We start from the raw sequence: 18,791 nt of genomic DNA, 5'->3' as shown, positions 1-18,791 counted from the left end.
AAAAGCAAATGCTGAACCAGATTTCAGCTACTATTCTTGATAGTCTGTGACCACTTACACATGACTCAACACACACACGCACACACTTACTCACTCACACAGGCAAACATGCATTCTCTACTTCACTGCTCAAATCAGATAACAGACTCTACCGGGCCTAAAAATAAATTCTGCAGCCTCTTCAGGTAAACGGTCAGATGCAGACGATAACTTCTCTTTTCATTCAGCAGCTGCCTGAGAGACACGCCGCCGCGTACGGTCGATCCGGCCCTCAGCCATTTCGCTCACGTGCTTTTTTTTTTTTTCTTCTCCTTCTTTTTCTCTCTCTCTCTTGCGCCAGGCAAGTTCACGTGCATCGAAGTGCGTTTCCACCTGGAACGTCAGATGGGCTATTACCTGATTCAGATGTACATTCCCAGCCTGCTCATCGTCATCCTGTCCTGGGTATCGTTCTGGATCAACATGGATGCCGCTCCCGCCCGCGTGGCTTTGGGTATCACCACCGTCCTCACCATGACGACCCAGAGCTCCGGATCCAGGACGTCACTACCCAAGGTGTCGCCACCCCCCCCCCCCCTCCTCCTTACGCTTCCATTCATCCCAAAAACAATCATTTATTAATCCATTCCATTGAGGAATGTGTAGGGTTCAACCATGTGCGATAAAAGCGTACTTGGGCTAAACATTTTATCTCTCAAACAAAGAAGTGTACGGCATACATTAAAAAGTTATAGAAAAAAAAAAAGAGCCGCGTTTTTTTTTTTCGCGGTTACGTAAGCAAATGTAGCATTCCGAGAGAATTTCCCACTGGGGAATCCTCTCAGGTTTATGGTCGAGTAGTCCTGTGTAGGGGGCAGTTGTGTAACATGAATGATTGAAGTCAAAGAATCTCTACACTGTTCAATAATAAATGAGCTTACAATTGTAGATTTTTTTTTTTTGATCTCTCACCATGGATGTCCATGCTTTCTCCCTCTCACGCAGGTGTCTTACGTCAAAGCCATAGATATCTGGATGGCTGTCTGTCTCCTCTTTGTCTTCTCTGCTCTGTTGGAGTACGCTGCGGTCAACTTCGTTTCCAGACAACACAAGGAACTGTTACGATTCCGCCGACGGAGAAAGAAGTCGTCAAAGGTACGGACCGAGCGCTCTATGCTAAGCCGCAGACACACAATCAAAACAGCGGGAAAGAAAGAAAGAAAGAAGGAAAGAAAGAAAGAAGGACAGAGAAACAAATGTCACCTGACTGAGCGACGTGCGGAAATACGTAGGCTGAAAAACAGACAAATGCAAACAGATTTCATAAAAAGAAAAAAAGAACAAAATAGTCCGACTGTGATCCTTCATGACATCAAGATAAGAAACTAAACTAAACGTTACAAGTAAAAAAAAAATTTTTTTAGAGATTTTTGCATTCACCAGACCGTTTTTGTGTGACCACACAAAAACAAAACAAAAAAACCCAATGACAGTAAATTAGCTACTCATCAAATCAACAGAAACAGGAATCAACAAGCCATGAAAACATGGGCGGCCGTTCTCAGGCGAGCTCAAGAGCTCCAGATTAAGGCGTGGATGGGCCAGGGGCAACGGGTGAGTCGGAATTGGATTTGACAGAGATTAGTGGTCTTGGTTTGGGGATTAATGAGGTGTTTTATGCTTCTTTTTTTTTTTTGGACTGTTTGTTCTGATGAGGAACTGAGGAGTCGAATTAAAACGCAACTAATGTCGAAAACTCCCCTGAGACCTACCCGCTGTGTTTGACCTGACAGTTAGCACGCGCGGTTAGCATGGAAACAGTTTTCAAAACAGACTGAACCAAATGCATTACCTCATTTAAAGAGGCTGTTAGACACACGATATGAGTGTGGATGAACTGCTAGGTGTATGTGTGTGCTACAACCGTAGACTGTTGAAAACGTGACGGTGCATGTGAAAATAAGTTGGCGTTAATGGAATAAAAATACCTCAAAGAGCCCATAGTCATCCTATCAGTCTGAATGACCGTCTGTAATGGCTTGGGGCTTTCCGTGCCTTTGATATAAGATATAACAGTGCCATCCAGTGTTCGTCGGTGGTCATTACACCGATACAACATATCAGCGCGATAAAGGTTATTAAGACGGCACGATTATTTCAAAGCAAAAGGTCTTCGGAAGCGGACGACCAGTCAAAAGCACACTTGGATCTTTTTGTGCCTCCTCTTGTCCGGGTGCATTAATATTACATCCGGGTATGTAAGCTGTTATATAAATAACGCTGTCAGGATTAAAGATTATTGTGTTTAATAATGAAAGACAAATTTAAATATGAAATCAGAACAGCGCTGAATCAGATTAACATGCTACAAAGTACGCTTCGATTACTGCAGTATTTAAGGCCCCTGCGTATTTAATAACAGAAAAACAAAAACATGTTCCATCATTTTATCTGTACATCAAGTTTACATTTCTTGTGTTGTTTAAAGCATGTTTTTATTCATATATTTTGTTGCATAATGCCTAAATTCTTAATACTTTATCACTTATTTCCTCACATTTTAATCCGCTCACTTTAATTCCGACATACTTTTTGAGTTACCTTGCATGCATTTTGAATGTTTAATTTGTCAGTTTTCATTTTTCTTCATAATTTTTGTCTGTGTTTGTCTCCTGTGTTTTGTTTTATTTATTTATTTGTTTGTTTATTTATTTTGCTCACGCACTTCTCTCCCCCTCCGTGCTGATAGAATTTCGATCGATCTTTTGAGAGAGAGCTGGATGAGTCATTGCGTCGTATCAATGGTTTGCGGAGTGCAGAGCCCATTTACGGATCAATGGGCCAAATCTACGAACCCAGTGACAGGGTAACGACATAAGGCCACCTGTCTCTGGCCTCCATCTCTCCACCTTCCCACCAGCTTTAGACGTTCTGACAGTGTTTCGTCCCGTTTCTTTCTCCCATTTCCTCTGAACTGTGAAAGGCTTTGATCACAACATCTTTGTCTTTGTTTAGCCCAGCTTTAAAAAGAAAGCTGCCTTTTGAACTATATTGTATATGGTTTAGGCTGATTTTAGAGGTCCCCAAAATCTGGTCCCAGAGGGCGAGGGTCCTGCCCCCCCCCCCCCCCCACCACCTTTTAATTAGATGCTGATATTTAACTGGATAACAGGTGTGTGCATTTTTCAACCAATCAGAGAGCACATTGTTTGATCGTGATAAAAAACCTGCAGGACATCAGCCCTCCGGGACCGGGTTTTGGGCTAAACCTGGCCTATATATTTTGCTTGTAACAAAATTAACTTAATTAGACATACGGCCAGTATTGATATAAACAAGAGATAATTGTCACAGATCATGTCTAAATATTAACAAAATATTACTCCCTAGTATGATCAAATATAGCGCATGGCATTATACATTATATGTTTCCTGAGGTTTTGGTATGACCTCTGATTCTAATTCTTAAAGCTAATGTTGTTTCCCATTATCTCTGAAGGCCTTTGCTTCCCATACATATATCATGGCATTTCCCTTTATCTTTTGTTTGTGGTCAGCATTGTGGAATTGTCTCTTACCTTGTCACATTTCAATCCTGAAGGACATCCTTTGACATCTTTCTCCCTCCGATTCTTCATTGCTGTTAAAAATGTAGAATTAGACCTATTTTCATTCCTACTCACTCTCTTTTTAGAGAGATCTCTCTCTCTCTCTCTCTCTCTCTCTCTCTCTCTCGTTTGATTGTATAAATGGTATACAAAATGAATGTCTGGAAAGAGTTTCATTTCCAAGATCACTGCATCATTCCACGTTGATTAGAACTACTTACGGGGAAGTGTTCTGTCTTCCAGTAGACTCCTTCTAGCATTTTCCTCTTTCAGTGGTTTTAATTTGGCGTTCCACTTAACCCGCTTAACAAAAATGTGGGAGGTTTCTTTTTTTTTTTTTTTTTCGCCTACGCTTTCATGCCAAATACCAGGATTCTTTCTCCACACAGTTGTTTTGATTACATCTTGGCAAAAAAAGAAACCAGAAAAAAAAAAAAGATTACTACTCCACGGACAAGATCAGGTTTTTTTTTTTTTTTGAAGGCTTCCCCTCCATTTGGCCTTTAACATTTCAGGGAGTGAGACTGGAGGGGACAGAGTAGAGATGACAAACTGGAAGAGGTAAAGCTACGTTGACAAGAGCTTAGGAAAAACACTTGGCGTCAGTTTGATTCATGAGCTGTGGTCAGATAAGAGTCAAGAGGCTTAAAGGTTAAGCAAGGTGAAAATACAAGAAACAACTCTTTCATAACCTGAAATATTCATGGTAAGGTTAACACTGTTGTCTATGAAGAGCGACAAGGATGTTCATCACAAAAAAAAAAACAAAAACAAAACAAAAACAAAACACTGAAACGTTTTGCCTCCGGTGTAAAGGATCTTCAGTTGTTTGCATTCCAATTGGTTGCATTCTTTTCTCCACCCACAAGCCTTTGATGTTTGTAGATTGGTCAAGATAGGTGTTGAGATTACCATAATTCCCAGTCTAGGTAGCCTCGAGCTAAGGATTATCTCTAAAATGCCCCCTTTGCTCTCATTACTGTAGGGAAGTACTGTTATCAGAGGAGCTAATCTGTGAGTCATGACTTAGCAAATACTGCTGATAAGCACGTGTTGATTTGTGATACTACTGAGGTATAGATGTCCTGTTTCTCTGATTGGGGGAAGATGACGAAATCTAATCGTTTGAGGTTGAGGAGGTCAACGCAGACTGTACTCCGACAAAAAGGTTACTTCAGTGTCACCAAGGGCTAACGTCATGGAGGATGGCACACCTTTTCGTGTTTGAAGGCCCGACTTTTGTGTTTAAGGTCCCGGCTTTTCCCAAGTTAATAGGTCTAGGACTGTGGGACTTAGGCACAGGGAGTAGTCTTTGGCTGCGTTCACACTGCAAGCTCTAGTGCTCAATTCAGATTTATTGCTCAGATCTGATTTTTTTTGTTTGTTTGTTTGTTTGGCTGTTCACATTATTTTTGAAATGTGACCAAGATCAGATTCCAGTATAGAACCGGTCACGGTCCTGAACTGACCTGCATGCCCAAAATAAAAAAAAAACAAAAAAAAAACCCAATAACAAAGACGTCATAAGCAGCACGCTGTCTTACGGAAGTAAACATGGAGGCCACTGAAGTCAGCGTTTAAGGTTTCATTTATAAGTACATTTATTAGTGGAAGCCAGCGAATTCGTGAGCGGATGATAATGAGGACGAGGATGTGGAGAAAGAGAGACAAATTTTTAATTATGGCTTTTTGTGGAGCAGCTGTTATCCATGTTTGTATTCACCGAGTGACTCCCGCCAGCGCAGAATTGCGACGAATGTCGATTTTTAGAGTGACGTAAAAAGTCACGTGAATTCCGGTATGACTGTTCAGACCGAGGTAGCAGTGCAAAAAATCGGGACTGCGTCGGATTTAGGACCACATATGAAAGTGGCCCAAATCAGAATTGAAAAGATCAGATTCCATGTGCTTGGTGCTGTTCACACTGCTATGAAAAAAAAAAAAAAACAGATCTGAGTCACATCGGAAAAATCGGATTTGGGCCGCTTTTGCCTGCAGTGTGAACGTAGCCTTAGACTGGTCTAAAAGCTTGTCTGGCAGAATTTTTTTTTTTGCAGCATAAACTTTAAGTGACGTCAGGGACCAGTGTTGGATGAGATAGAATTATGCATGGGAAGAATCATAAAATTCAACTTTAGGTCTAGTTGTCGGTGGAGCGTAATACGAAGGGTGAATTAACGCACACCCTTATTGTGATCTCTGTTTATGAGGTAATAGGATCTGACTGATGCACTTATTGTAAGTCGGTTTGGCTGAAAGCATCTGCTGAATACCAAAATTGTAAATTGTAAATTGTGGAGATGGTGGCACTGGTAACCATTAACATCCTAAAAAGCTAAGGATGTCTTCATCTTGTTTATTGTTTTTTTTTTCAGAATGAGGGAACATTTGGAAAGTATGGAAAAGCTATAATCCCATGGGAATTACGAAATGGCAAGATTCCTTGGAGAGCTCCTAACGCGACAGTCAGACGCGTGATATTTACAAGAACACTTTTATTGTCTGTGTCGAGAATTAATCTAGCCTCGCTTCACACTTCAAAGCTTAAGTTATTGCGTTTTCTGGGCTTCCAAAAGCGAACGATGATGCCGCAACAGGACACAGTGTAACAGAACACTGAGTACAGGACATTCGAATTTCACGTCCAATGAGTAAAGGTATCAAATGGCAACATTTCCTGTTGTACCAATACTAGAATTAGTCAGAAAGAGAGAGTATCCCTTTGTTTATTGCCGTCCACATTGCTTGTGTCTTTCATGCGTCTGATTTCAGCGTTGGCAAACCATCAGCGTCAATTCTTTGCTACATTCCTTCATTCCTGATAGGTTGCACACCGGCAGATGTGGAACTTATCAGTAGAATTCGATCGTTTGTCGGATCCCCCGGTCCTTATCATGGCAAATGCCATTCCTATCTGATGGGAATTCCCAGTCATTGTCTGGTGAAGACGGCATATGTATCAATGCTCTTTACTCTACACTCTAGAGATGTTGAGGACAATGTATCGGGTAATCATTAAAACCATCTGGCTCCAACACTAGCCTCTTATTTGTGAACGCAAGTGAAGAAACATCGTCAGATTTCCTGGAGCCCTCAAAAGTAAGGTCCAAATTGGACTTTTCTCCACCTTAATTAGATGAGGCCTGAACTGCCTTAGGATAAAGCTTTCATTTGATCCAAGGAGCAGCTCACACACCACTGAGTCGATAGCCATTCGGTTAGAAGACTTTAAAAGATTTTAGACCCTCATGCTATCCAGTGATGTTGCCATCAGTCCACAGTGCCCTTGTAGGCCATGTTTCCCAAGCAGCTGGCATGTACTATACACTGTTTCTCAGATGGCTAGTACATAGCAAACACTGTCTCCCAATTGGCTAATACACTGTGTATAGTGTTTCCCAAGTGGCTAGTACTGACCTGTTCCAGCACCCACAGTATTTCATGTGTTTGTTCCTGTCCGAAATTAACACATCTGATTGTGTAACTAGTCTTTCATCGAGACTTTCATTCATTGGTTGAATGACGTGGTGTTAATGATGGACAGCAACAGCATGGTGGAACATTGTGGGGCTCTCCTAATAGTTAGCGGTATAGAGTGAGAGAGCATTTAAGTACATGTTGTTGTTTTTTTTTTTTTTTTCCACGACACAGGAGGAGGACGTTCGGGAGAGTCGACTGAGCTTTACCCCCACGGCAGCGGGGGCGTGTAACGCGGGGAAGGACGGGGCCGTACCCAAAAACGCCAACAACGCCACCCAACAGCCGCCAGCCCCCGGAACAACCGGCAAAAGTCACGAGGAGATGAGGAAGCTGTTCATTGACCGCGCCAAAAAGATCGACACCGTGTCGCGTGCCGGATTTCCCCTGGCCTTCCTGTTTTTTAACATTTTCTACTGGGTCCTTTACAAGATCCTCCGCCACGAGGACGTGCACAAACCGTAACGTGGCCCGGGCGGCTAATGAGACGCGGCGATAGCTTCACGCGGGGGATTGTGGGACGGCCCGCACGTGCATATCTGCTAAAACCTCTGCCACGATACGACGCCACACACAGATTTAAAAAAAAAAAAAAAAGAAAAAAAAAAAAGACTTAAACGCGGAGTGAGAAAAAGGACGGAGACAAGAAAACCAACTAGCGTATTTTGATAGTCATGCAGTACAGAGTGGGATGTTGTCATACTTCGTTAAGGAAAGGACACAAGGACACAGCTTTCACTATGCAACAGAGAGAGAGAGAGAGAGAGAGAGAGACAGAGATACAGAGAAAGAGAGAGAGAGAGACAGAGATACAGAGAAAGAGAGGGAGAGAAAGACAGCGAGAGAGAGAGAAAAAGCAGCAACGTCTTCTACAGCACCCCGGAAAACCGAAAATACAACAACACCTCCATCCACCCCCAAACACAGGAAAGCTGTTCTGCGTCTCCACACCGTTTTCCTCTTCTGTTGTTCATTAGGGGACTTCCTTTCTGGTCACGCCCACTTTTTTTGTGTGTCTTACAGCTCTACTGCCAATCTTCTACTTAGTGTTTTGATACACCACTGGTGAAAGCACCTGTTGAACAAGACGAAAAAAAAAATATTAAAATATCGCTGACCTTTGTTATTTCTAACACGAAATCATATATATATTTTATAGGGCAAATCAGTTAGTACTTTGTATGTCCGCATAAGGTTCAAGTTTGCTCTTTTTCCAGACCGGGAGGCCAAAGCCTGTCACTTGCAAAGGCAGATAATCCAAACCAAGCCCAGGCTAACTAAGAGCACAAAGAATGCTGTATTTGAAGCTCCCCTCATAAAATGTTATTTGACTTTCTTAACAGTCACACTGAGACTCACTCCTCAGACACACAGGCATCCATCATGACTAAATGAACCACACAGCAGAGAATGACAATAGAGTGAGTCACAGTGGAGGGTAAATAGAACCACATGGGATCCCCACACTGAGGCTAACATTATAGAAACACTTATTGTACATTGATTATTTTTCAGTTTCATACTGAATGAGTTTGCTCTTGCAAAGGTTAAAGGAAGGAGAGACTTGCATGTAAGGGAATTTAAAATAAAGATTATGCTAATATTAATGAGAATATATATATATATAACATTAAACATGTACAAAACATAGAATATTATTTATGATATTAAACAAGAAACCAAATTTCCTAACAACATTGTGATACACATAGTGACTTTAAAACTCTTACAAAATGTAAAAATGTAATTAGGGGAAGCATCTAAGTGCAAATAAACGTATAAACCAACAAATAAATAAGTAAAATGCTACAGAAGTATGATAATGATGATGACGATGATGATGATAATGATGATGATGATGATAATGATGATGATGATGATGATTAGAGGAGAAAAAGAAGAAAAGTTTTTTTTTCACTTTGTTCACATTTTTACTGGGTTTGAACTGGAAAACAGCGACACGTCATGCAGAGGACACAATGGCTGGTCTCAAAAAGAAATCCACAGGATTTTATTCTTATTTTAATTTATTTTTATTTTATACATAGAATTAAGGGAGCAACACCACTCTGGATTCATCCCATTTTCATCTGGGTTTTTTCACAAACTGCTGTTCTGTCTTTTTTTTTTTTTTTTGCTGTGTTGAGAGGAAAATGACGTTTATGAAAAATCATAACATCTTCTGAAACAGATGAGATCTGTTAACAAACTGTGCCAAATACTTTGTAAAAACAAAACTTATTCTCACACATTCCTTAAAAGTGACAAAGCTTTGATAGTCATAGATTTGAATACCACTTCAGATTAGTGTTTGACACATGTTTATCCACAATATAAGGGATACAGTAAGTTTCATGTACATTTCTAATGCAAGTGTATTTAATAATTTATTTTGTATAAAATATTATTAAATGTTGTGCATGAACCAGAGTCTATATTGATGTATTTTATTTTTCTGTTGTGAGCTGGACATGTCAGTCAAAGTATTCTACCTGCTGTAGGAAAGGTAAACTGGGGGAGGGGGTGGGGTAGACACACATGCTTTCTTCAGTGAACATCTGTAAATTCTTTTCATAAATTAAATAAAGCTTCTTCTGAAAAATAAAATTATAAATATATTTATATATATATATACAAATATACTGGCTCTTAAATGAAGACTGATGAGATACCATAAGGCCAACATGTCGCGCAATTAGTTCGGCTAGACCTGACAAGGTCTCCATTCTCTTGGCTCGGATTACGAAGTCGTATCCAGCTGTCATTGCAACGCTTCCTTAGACTGTCAAACTTGAGTGTCAACTGTTTCAGCAGCGCATTACACACCATGAAAGGAGCAGTCACGAATGCTGTTTTGTGTGGGAGGTTTCAGAAGCTGTGAATCAACCGTTTGACCGTGTTCCGCTTGCCTGTTACATTGTAAAACGAGACGGCTCAATTAGTCGCTTGGATTTACTTCGCACGACGCTACACGCCCCCTTCTGACAGCCAGTCTGTCCAATGACACCGTACTTAAAGAGCAGCGTTTCGCAAATGTAGTGTTAAGCATGGCTCTTTGCGGGAAGGTAGCTTTGATTACCGGTGGAGCGCAGGGAATTGGGAGAGCGGTCGCGGAGACTCTGTTGGAAAATAAGGCAAAAGTAGGTTGAAGGAAACTTTGGAGCTTCTCTTTTTCGTTAAATAACGTACTATGTGTAGTGCTGGTGGGGACATTATCCTTTAAGCGGGTGCTCACTCGTAGTCGAATGAAGCCAAAAGTTTACTGTACACAAACTTTGTCGCCAAATAGACGGAGATGCGATTACGTGTGGACTTTATGCACGGTGCAACGTTTTTGATTTCTGTCACTTTGATGCTTCCAGGTTGCTCTTGTTGACTTAAATCAATGTGTCGGGGAACAGTGCAAGAAAGAATTAGATCAAAAATATAATGAGGGCAACTGCATCTTCATCAAGTGTGACGTGACTGACAGACGCAAACTTGAAGGTAATGTAATATGACTTCGCTAAGAGCAGTTTTATAGCTTACACCCTTGACATTTGTTTTCATTGTCTAACCTACTAGCTTATGCTGTCTACGGTGACAGCTGCATAAGGTAACGATGTGCTACGTGATATATAAGCTGTTATCTTACATCTGTTGTTTCTCCTCTGAAGACCGTGTAATTACATTTGGCCATCCACGCATCCCAAAACAGCCTTTCATTGTTTAGAAAATAATTTGCTCTTATTATAGACCAAAGAAAGCCTGAGGCAAAGACTTTGGAATGCCCCTGAACGTCGTGGTTATCTCCGCATTTTAAAGTCTATTTAACTCCTACAAAAACGTTATCCGAGCGTGACTGGGACGTTAGCATATTGTATTATACGTCTTAGACAGCACATTTGCCAGTCTTTGGTGAAACTGTGAGATGTGTGAAAGCTTGCAGAACTTGTTTTCCCTCGCTACGCTCAAGGAAAGTTTTAAACTGAAAGTCTCTTTGAGGAATGCAGCAGACAAGCGTCAGGTGAGGGCAAATACCAGCAGAAACTATGCCCCGGCTTCAATGTTTTCAAACTGAGCGTGGACTCTGGCAACAGGTGAAAGGGAGACGAAGCTTTCAAACTGACATGGGATCCATTTAACGCAATGTGTTGTTTTGTTTTATTTTGTTCTTTGGGGTTTTTTTTCAGAGGCTTTTCAAAGTACAGTCGAGAAGTTTGGGCGGCTGGATATCGTCATTAACAATGCCGGAATTAACAACGAGAAAAACTGGGAGAAGACCATCGAAGTGAACTTGGTCAGCTCAGATGCCTTGTTTTTTATGTTGTTTGTCGTGAGTGTTGGAGACTGATAAGAGCTATTAGTTGAGGAAGGCGCAGTAAACCCAGCTCAGATTTAGAAAAGAAAGAAAAAAAAAAGATTTAATGGCTCACAGTTTACATAATGAATGTTGGCTCGTTTTCCAAAACATGCTTCAGGGCAGAACATTAAAACCCACGACCTGTAAGTTTAGTTAGAGTTATCTGAGAACCCAAAACACGTTGCCACCCAACGTGAATGTACAATCTAGATTAATCATGAAAAGGGAAGAGGATAGCGCTATGCTGAGGGGCCAAGGATATGACTGAAAACAAATCTGTTTGACTTATAAAGACCCTTTGAACTCTCAGGATACAAACCCAGAGCAGAAATGATGATGTATGTTGAAATATGATGAAATATGGTGTGTGGTATTACAGCATCAAATATCTAAAAAAAAACTAAACCCAAAACACAGCAGGATAACCATCCATAGACTGGAACAGTCTTTGTTTTTCAGTACAGTTGACACATACAATATTGACACATTCATACGCTGTTTTTGACGTTTTGTTCAATGTTCCTACTTTCAGACATCAGTCATCAAGGGGACCTACCTAGCCCTGGAACACATGAGCCGGGAATATGGCAAAGAAGGAGGTGTCATCATCAACGTTTCCTCCATGGCTGGTAAGCCGTGTTTTTCGTACAAATATGCAACAGGATTAACTCCGCTAGCAGTGCTCTTTAGTTCTCACAAAAGAACCGGTTTTCAAAGAACGCTTGGTTACAGTCGCGAGGAAACATTGTTTTCGTTTCCTCTTCTTTTCACCTGAAGTCAGAGGAATTTGTCCAGACACTGTGTATATCTTAGCGATGTGCAAAAAACAGTTGCTTTCACTGGCAGTCAGAAAATCTTGCGTGAGTCAACTGAGTTTGCTCAGTGGACGCCTATGCAAATAAAAAAAGGAGGAAAAAAAAACAAAAAACAAACCCTCACTCTCAGCACCGTGTAGGTATGCAGTATCTCAAATTGCTGTTGTTGCTGAAAGCGTGTAATGAAGAGGTGGATGCATAAACGCACGTTCTGTAAGTGATTGAAAGATGGATGGGAATCATTAGCACGGGGGTAAAGTATTTACCATGGTCAAAGAAGAGGATCGTGGCTAAACATTAGTGTAAACCAAAAAGAAAAAAAGAAGAAAGAAAAAAAAAACGGATGGAATAAGGACAGTCTAACTTTTTCAAAAATATTAAAAAAAAAAAAAAAAAAAAAAAAACAGCAGTAGTAACATTTACTTGACCATTTCTACAGAACCAAACCACATGTGGTTACTATTAATAAAAACAAGAAAAATATCAAAACATAAGCTCCACGGAGACGAGGCTACGTGCCGTAATCCACTTTTGCTCGAACGAGCTTTGTGTTTTGTTTTTGAAGACTTTGAAGGAGAAAATTAACACAGACTTGTATATATAAAGGAAGTAATTCCGATCAGTAATCTGAGCGCCCTGGTTTTAAGGCATATCACTTCGGTTCTCTGAAAAGCTGAGAGCTTCATCAATATTTACTTTTCTAGGAGTCAAACACAGCTTTATTGATATTGTACAACCTTTTCCCTATTCATTCCTTGGAGACCTGGCTGACTAAACAATGATCAGGTCTACTCTGGCTGTTCCACGGTTTGACTTCGAGCAGAAGGACAAACATCACTGGGCAAACTACATCACCAGTTACATGATTTTGCCAAAAAGCATCTCCATGTCTGTAAATCCGGATCCAAATCTAAAAGCTTCAAATCGGTCAGTGTTGTTATCCGTTAGGGGGTCAGACACAGAACGAAAGCAACAGGAACAGATTTGGGGAAAATGTAGCCCTTTATATGAGGTGTCTCGAAGGATTAGAAGATAAATCTCTGATTTGGATGAAACACTGCTTGATTTGTGCATCAGATCAAAAACTTGAAATAACGCTCTCTGACTCATTCTGCTATATTGGATACGTTCCACGTAGGTCTTGGAACTCAAACTCATTCTGAGTTTTCCAGATCCATGAGCTTCCTAGAAAGATTTGGATCCTTGACTCTTTGGATCTTTCCCAGTTTCTCCTCAGTTTTTTTATATTTAAATAAAGCTTTTCAAGGCAAATACACTGATTCTTGCAGAATATATACTGTTCTGATATACAGACAGAAAACGCTCTCTAACTTTCTGCCAGCTTAGGGTTACAAGGAATTATTACCCTGCCCAAAATATACGACATCCTCAGTTACATATTGCTGATGTGTCATGTGTCATGTTAACCATAACATGCTCTTAATCAAGGGTAATCTCAAGACTGCCCTGTTTGCTCAGTGACAAAGATAAGCACATTGGCACAAACAAACAAACACTTCTAAATGTCTTAGCAAATCACCAACTGGATGACAACCTAATTAAAATTAGGCTGAGTTTTTCTCACTCCAGGTTTTTTTCTTGTTATCTTGAGCAGACAAATGAAGCTATGCTAAACAAAACATGAAATTCCCCCAACCTCGCCAGAAGGGCGTTCAAAGAAAAGAAAACAAAACAAAGCAAAACGAAAAGGCTTTCAGATGGACCGAAAGCGATCTTGGCCCATCACACACAAACATGTCAGTAGAGCGCAGAAGTAGATCAGCCTCAACTTATACAGAGGCCCCGACTGGAAACACATTGGGGATGGGAACCTACAACACTATGGATAGAAATGCAGCTACAAACTTACGGAACTACAGGGCCCTGTGTTTTGACACGAGCGGGGGGATCCAGATGATTTGAGCCAGCTCTAATGCCGTCTAGAGGCTATAAGTTCTAAAGTTTACGTAAGACATTAACAAGCAGGCTGTTGTACATTTACGAATGGAGTCTTATGCAGAAGCATTGCATTGCTCCGATGGACCGCTCGCCCAAGTCTGCCTCTGTGTCGCGTCATGCTTCCGTCAACATCTGATTTACGACCGGGGGAGCAGAATTGTGGGCGGGGCATTCCAAGCTGAGGATGCACATCCCCCCACCGCCGCTCATGCAACTATACGCCATAGAACTAACCGGAAAACTGGCCTCTTTTTTTTGGATAGGAGAGCTCATGGTATCATTTTCTCTATTTCTTTTTTTTTTTCTGTACATAACTACACCAGTGAGGTGCTCTCGGATTACTCTCTGCACGGAGGAAACCTAAAGAAATGATACAGAGGTTGCTTTTGTACAGACTCAAAAAAACACAATGTTGGATGCTTGTCAACATTGTGTTTAGATGTGTTCATCCAGAACACACATGAAGCCGTTGAAGTGTAAATACCTTCATTACGTGTTGACCGGGATAATTGAAGGTTTGGTCTCCGAAAGCTGTGTATGATAGACGCCCGCGGGGGGTTTTTCTTCCACAAAGTTTTGTATAACAGAGAGAATATACTTCCCTCCCATTGGTCTGGAGAAAACAACTGACTCACTCACAGCTGATACTAGTTAGTGCTTGTGCTATTGAGCAAATGACGCTTGAAATTACATGGTGGTAAATATGCATCTGTGTCTAGAGATATGCCTATCTATCTATCTATCTATCTATCTATCTATCTATCTATCTATCTATCTATCTATCTATCTGTCTATCTATCTGTCTGTCTGTCTGTCTGTCTCGATACGTGTGTATGTGTGAGAGCCTTGTGTGTGTGAGTATGTGTGTATGTGTGAGAGAGAGAGAGACAGCCGTGTGTGTGTGTGTGTGTGTGTGTGATGTACAGCTGGCTAGGTTTATATGCATGCATTTAAAAAAAAGGCCGAACGGTGTTGTAAAATTCAGAACAACATGTTAAGGAAACAATCTTGAGGTTTTTTTTTTTTTTTTACAGTTTCTGCAGGAAGAGTGTGGGTTTATTAGTGTTGACAGACAGCAGGTTTTTCCATGTTTGAAGTAAAAGGAAAAAAGAGGAATCCTCAGCCTTGGAAGATTCTGAGTTTTTCCATGACGAAGACATTGGAGATCAGTCATAGCCCCATTTGGGCTGCAGGCCTTGTGATGAAAACCTAGAAGGCACAGAGTCCTAGAGTAACCCTACGTTTAAGTGGAAAATATTATGAAATGCTCTGTACACAAAGAATATTGATTTAGTTCAGATGGTCCTGACTGCAAAAACCAATTAGACCCAGACTGCGATCTCTGTGTTCCAAGTAATGTTAAAGTTATTGTTTGTTTATGTGTTTGTTGTGTTTTCCAGCGTTTCTTCATTCTCCGCATCAGCCTGTATATACGGCCACGAAACACGGAGTGATTGGGTTCTCCAGAGCTATGGCGGTGAGCACCTTAAAAAAACAAGTCCAGATTCACTGACGAGAGGCTAAACCTAAAAACAGCACCCCCCCCCCACCCCACCAGGAGACTAGACACAACACCTGCATGCAAATATATACATAATATATACATATATATGTACAGATTTACTGCAGATCATATCGTACCTATTAGTTAAAATGTAATGCTTTTGAAAGAAGCTTCCGGAAACAACATTCAGAAACGAACAAAAAAGCCTCAAAAAGCCTTAGCAATCCAACAGCCCTTTGTAAGTGTCAGAGCAGGTAGACAGAACAGATCTGTCCAACCTCTCTCACCCCCCCCCTCTCTCTGTCACTCTCTCTCTCTCTCTCTCTCTCTCTCTCAGGGTTTGTCTTCAGATAATGACTCTCCCCTCTTTCTTCCTTTCCTCCTCTTTGTTGGTGTTGATGCATTCTTGCAACGTCTGTGTAATTTAGGCTGACCGTGTCTGGACACGTTTTTTGTTGTCGGCAGGACGCTTCAGAGCAGGGCGACTACGGTGTGAGAATAAACGCACTGTGCCCAGCCTTCGTGGACACCCCTCTTCTCCAAACAGTGGAGCACGAAGACAACATGGGGAAATTTGTCAAGTTTAAGGACCACTTCAAACAGAGCATGGACAAATATGGCGTTCTCAAGTAAGACACCAAAAAGCATTCCTTTGTTTCATGAGGGATTCGTGTTTTTTACTCTCCCAATAAAAAAGCACTAGACTTCTTTTCTCCTCTGAAAGTGGCTTAAGTATTTCGTTTACACTTTGAATGCTCGAGGATTCCAAAAAAAAAAAAAAAAAAAACCTCACATAAAATAAGACCAATTTTGTTAATGATACAGCAAAAGAGTGTTCATCGCAACGTGGAAAAAGGATATCGCGACTCGCTATCGGTACTTAAAGCTTACCTGACACTTCTCCATAAAACATGCTTAAGAATGTTCTAGCGTTTAGCCAGAGATGTTAACCTGAGTTTTTTGGGGTTTTTTGTTTTGTTTTTTTCCCACCCGGGTGAGATTCTGATCGGGCATAGTTTGCAGCATACTTTCATCAGTCATCTCCATATATCACTCAATCCCTTTTGCACACGCTCAGAAAAGAGGAATGCGGTAGCTGGGGCAAAATGATCCTTATCGTTTTCCTACAGCTTTATCACTGTGGATATATATAGGTATCGTGTAATCCAAACGTTAAACAAAGAGACTGCTTGTACCTGCGATCTGCCTAATTTTGGCTGGCTCCACAATTAACATACGCACAATCCTAAAGGTAGTGTAATCTATTATTAATAGCAGGCTGTTATTTTGGAAGGATAACGTGCATGCTGTCATAACTCAGATCTTCTGATAACCGCAATGTGTTCTTTAACAGTGAGAAAGGAATCCAAGCAGTTGTAACTGTAAGGGGAAAAAAAAAAAAGAGAAACACTGGAAATGAAATGCATGAATGTGTCCAATCCAACAAGTTTTGAACTATTAGTTGATAACACTGGCATGTTTGCATAGCACAGTTTCACTTGAAATAAAAGGTTTAGGTTGTTGGAATTTGACTTAGTTCTTTTGCATTTGGGGACTTATGCAAAACAAACAAAGGAATCTGAAAATTCCACAGCACAATTCCTCGCTAGGTTTTAAAATACGTTTGTTTTGTCTACCTCAAGTTAGACGTGCCATCCGAGACCGCGTGATACCGATAAATAGAACAGCGAACGAGAGGCAGAGACTGAATGGAGGCCAAGATTGATAATCGTTTCCAAAAATTCACTGGAAGATTATCTTGATTTTGTCTGTTTATTTGGACGAACCTGTCTGAAAAACGACAACTGAGAATACGTTGACACTGTCTTGATTCTAAAAACCCTTTCCTTTTGTTTTTTTTTTGTTTTTTGTTCTTTTTCGTCTGTCAAGGCCGTCTCTCATTGCGGAGGGAATGATGCAGCTCATAACGGACAGCAGCCTCAACGGAGCGGTGATGAAAATCACCTGCTCTAAAGGAATTCACTTCCACACTTACGAGCCCCTTTCAGCCTGAGAGAGAGAGAGAGAGAGAGAGAGAGAGAGAGAGAGAGAGAGAGAGAGAGTCGCGCAGGGAAGTGACGCCGTCGACGAAACCTCAATCTCTCCCATCCGGCCAAAATCAGGGTTCTTAGACTGACGTGCTCTGGACAAGACACACAAACACTTGATATCTCACCGGAATGGAGAAAGGAAAAACAGAAGATACAAAGGGACCGTGGCAAAGCTCTGTGAACGCAGTCCATTCCCAGGGAATGCAGCTAGATATTCTTGATTTTTTTTTTCTTTTTTCTTTTTTTTTTAAATTTTAATCAGTGTTGGGAGAAAACATAAGGGATTGCCCTCCGTGAGATTTCCGGTATCTAGGGCGACGGGCTAGAAATTCTAACTGGGCCAAATGCGTCTCAAGTCTCAAGATGGACATTTTTTGTTTGTTTTTGTGTTGTTTTGTTTTGATGGGGGGAGGGGGGGGGGGCGGCACATGAATATTTAGTTGTACATATGGATCTATGCTTTGCTTTTAATAAGAGTTCCTAGGCGCATTATGTTTTTGCAAGCGTATTTATTGAAGTATCTGGGTCGTGGGTCTGAGGTTCGAGAGTTTGACCAGAATAGAGAAAAAAAAAAAAAAGTTATGTCATAACATTTTGTGCAATACTCACTAATGATATGGAAAATTGCTTCGTTTTTTTTAAAGCCCATGTAATACCAAAGAGATGTTATGTAATTTTTTAATTTGTTTTAATTAGACAATAAACTTTTACAAAACCTCTGCAAAGAGAAGTCTTTGGCGTATGTTTGTTTACAGCCATGTGTATATGTATGTATGTATGTATGTCTGTAACGTGTGGACACAGAGAACAGTCTAAGCCTTTGTGCATATCTCAAGGCCCGCATGCTCAGCCTCAGTGTTAAGTAATTGAGTGTGATTATGAGGGAGTGGCTGCACTGTGGTTAAACAGGCTTTCACGCAGGAACTATGCGACACGAAACTGTGACAAGTACACAGTTGTTCTTTCTTTCTTTTCTTTCTTTCTTTCTTTCTTTCTTTCTTTCTTTCTTTCTTTTCTTTTCTTTCTTTCTTTCTTTCCTTTGTTTTCTCGACAGAT

At 40.8% G+C, this 18,791-nt stretch overlaps 2 protein-coding genes across 2 annotated transcripts in view; both read left to right on the top strand.

Moving 5' to 3' along the window:
* glra3 (glycine receptor, alpha 3) overlaps positions 1 to 7,539 on the top strand; it is a 51,362-nt gene extending 43,823 nt beyond the window's left edge. Inside the window, exons 7-9 of the mRNA XM_030787946.1 lie at positions 341 to 555; positions 985 to 1,134; positions 7,239 to 7,539. Of these exons, the coding sequence (XP_030643806.1) occupies positions 341 to 555; positions 985 to 1,134; positions 7,239 to 7,529 (656 nt within the window). The 3' untranslated portion in view covers positions 7,530 to 7,539. The remainder of the gene's footprint in view (positions 1 to 340; positions 556 to 984; positions 1,135 to 7,238) is intronic.
* A 2,537-nt stretch (positions 7,540 to 10,076) lies between these two features.
* Positions 10,077 to 18,460, top strand: hpgd (15-hydroxyprostaglandin dehydrogenase). The gene is made up of 7 exons (XM_030787667.1): positions 10,077 to 10,204; positions 10,427 to 10,550; positions 11,237 to 11,343; positions 11,939 to 12,035; positions 15,581 to 15,657; positions 16,150 to 16,313; positions 17,575 to 18,460. The coding sequence occupies exons 1-7, from the start codon at positions 10,112 to 10,114 to the stop codon at positions 17,696 to 17,698; spliced, it is 786 nt and encodes a 261-aa protein (XP_030643527.1). The 5' UTR covers positions 10,077 to 10,111; the 3' UTR covers positions 17,699 to 18,460.
* The last annotated feature ends 331 nt before the right edge of the window (positions 18,461 to 18,791 follow it).

The sequence above is a fragment of the Chanos chanos genome, chromosome 11, assembly GCF_902362185.1.
Source record: "Chanos chanos chromosome 11, fChaCha1.1, whole genome shotgun sequence".
NCBI classification, from domain to species: Eukaryota; Metazoa; Chordata; class Actinopteri; order Gonorynchiformes; family Chanidae; genus Chanos; species Chanos chanos.
Note: the sequence above shows the minus strand (reverse complement) of the source record. Positions and strands in the feature narration are given on the sequence as shown.

Excerpts from the sequence above, each read along its gene's own strand:
- hpgd (XM_030787667.1), top strand. The coding sequence starts at position 10,112 with ATGGCTCTTTGCGGGAAGGTAGCTTTGATTACCGGTGGAGCGCAGGGA. Across the intron at positions 10,551-11,236 it reads TGACAGACGCAAACTTGAAG|AGGCTTTTCAAAGTACAGTC; the intron begins GTAATGTAATAT and ends GTTTTTTTTCAG. Across the intron at positions 11,344-11,938 it reads AGACCATCGAAGTGAACTTG|ACATCAGTCATCAAGGGGAC; the intron begins GTCAGCTCAGAT and ends TCCTACTTTCAG.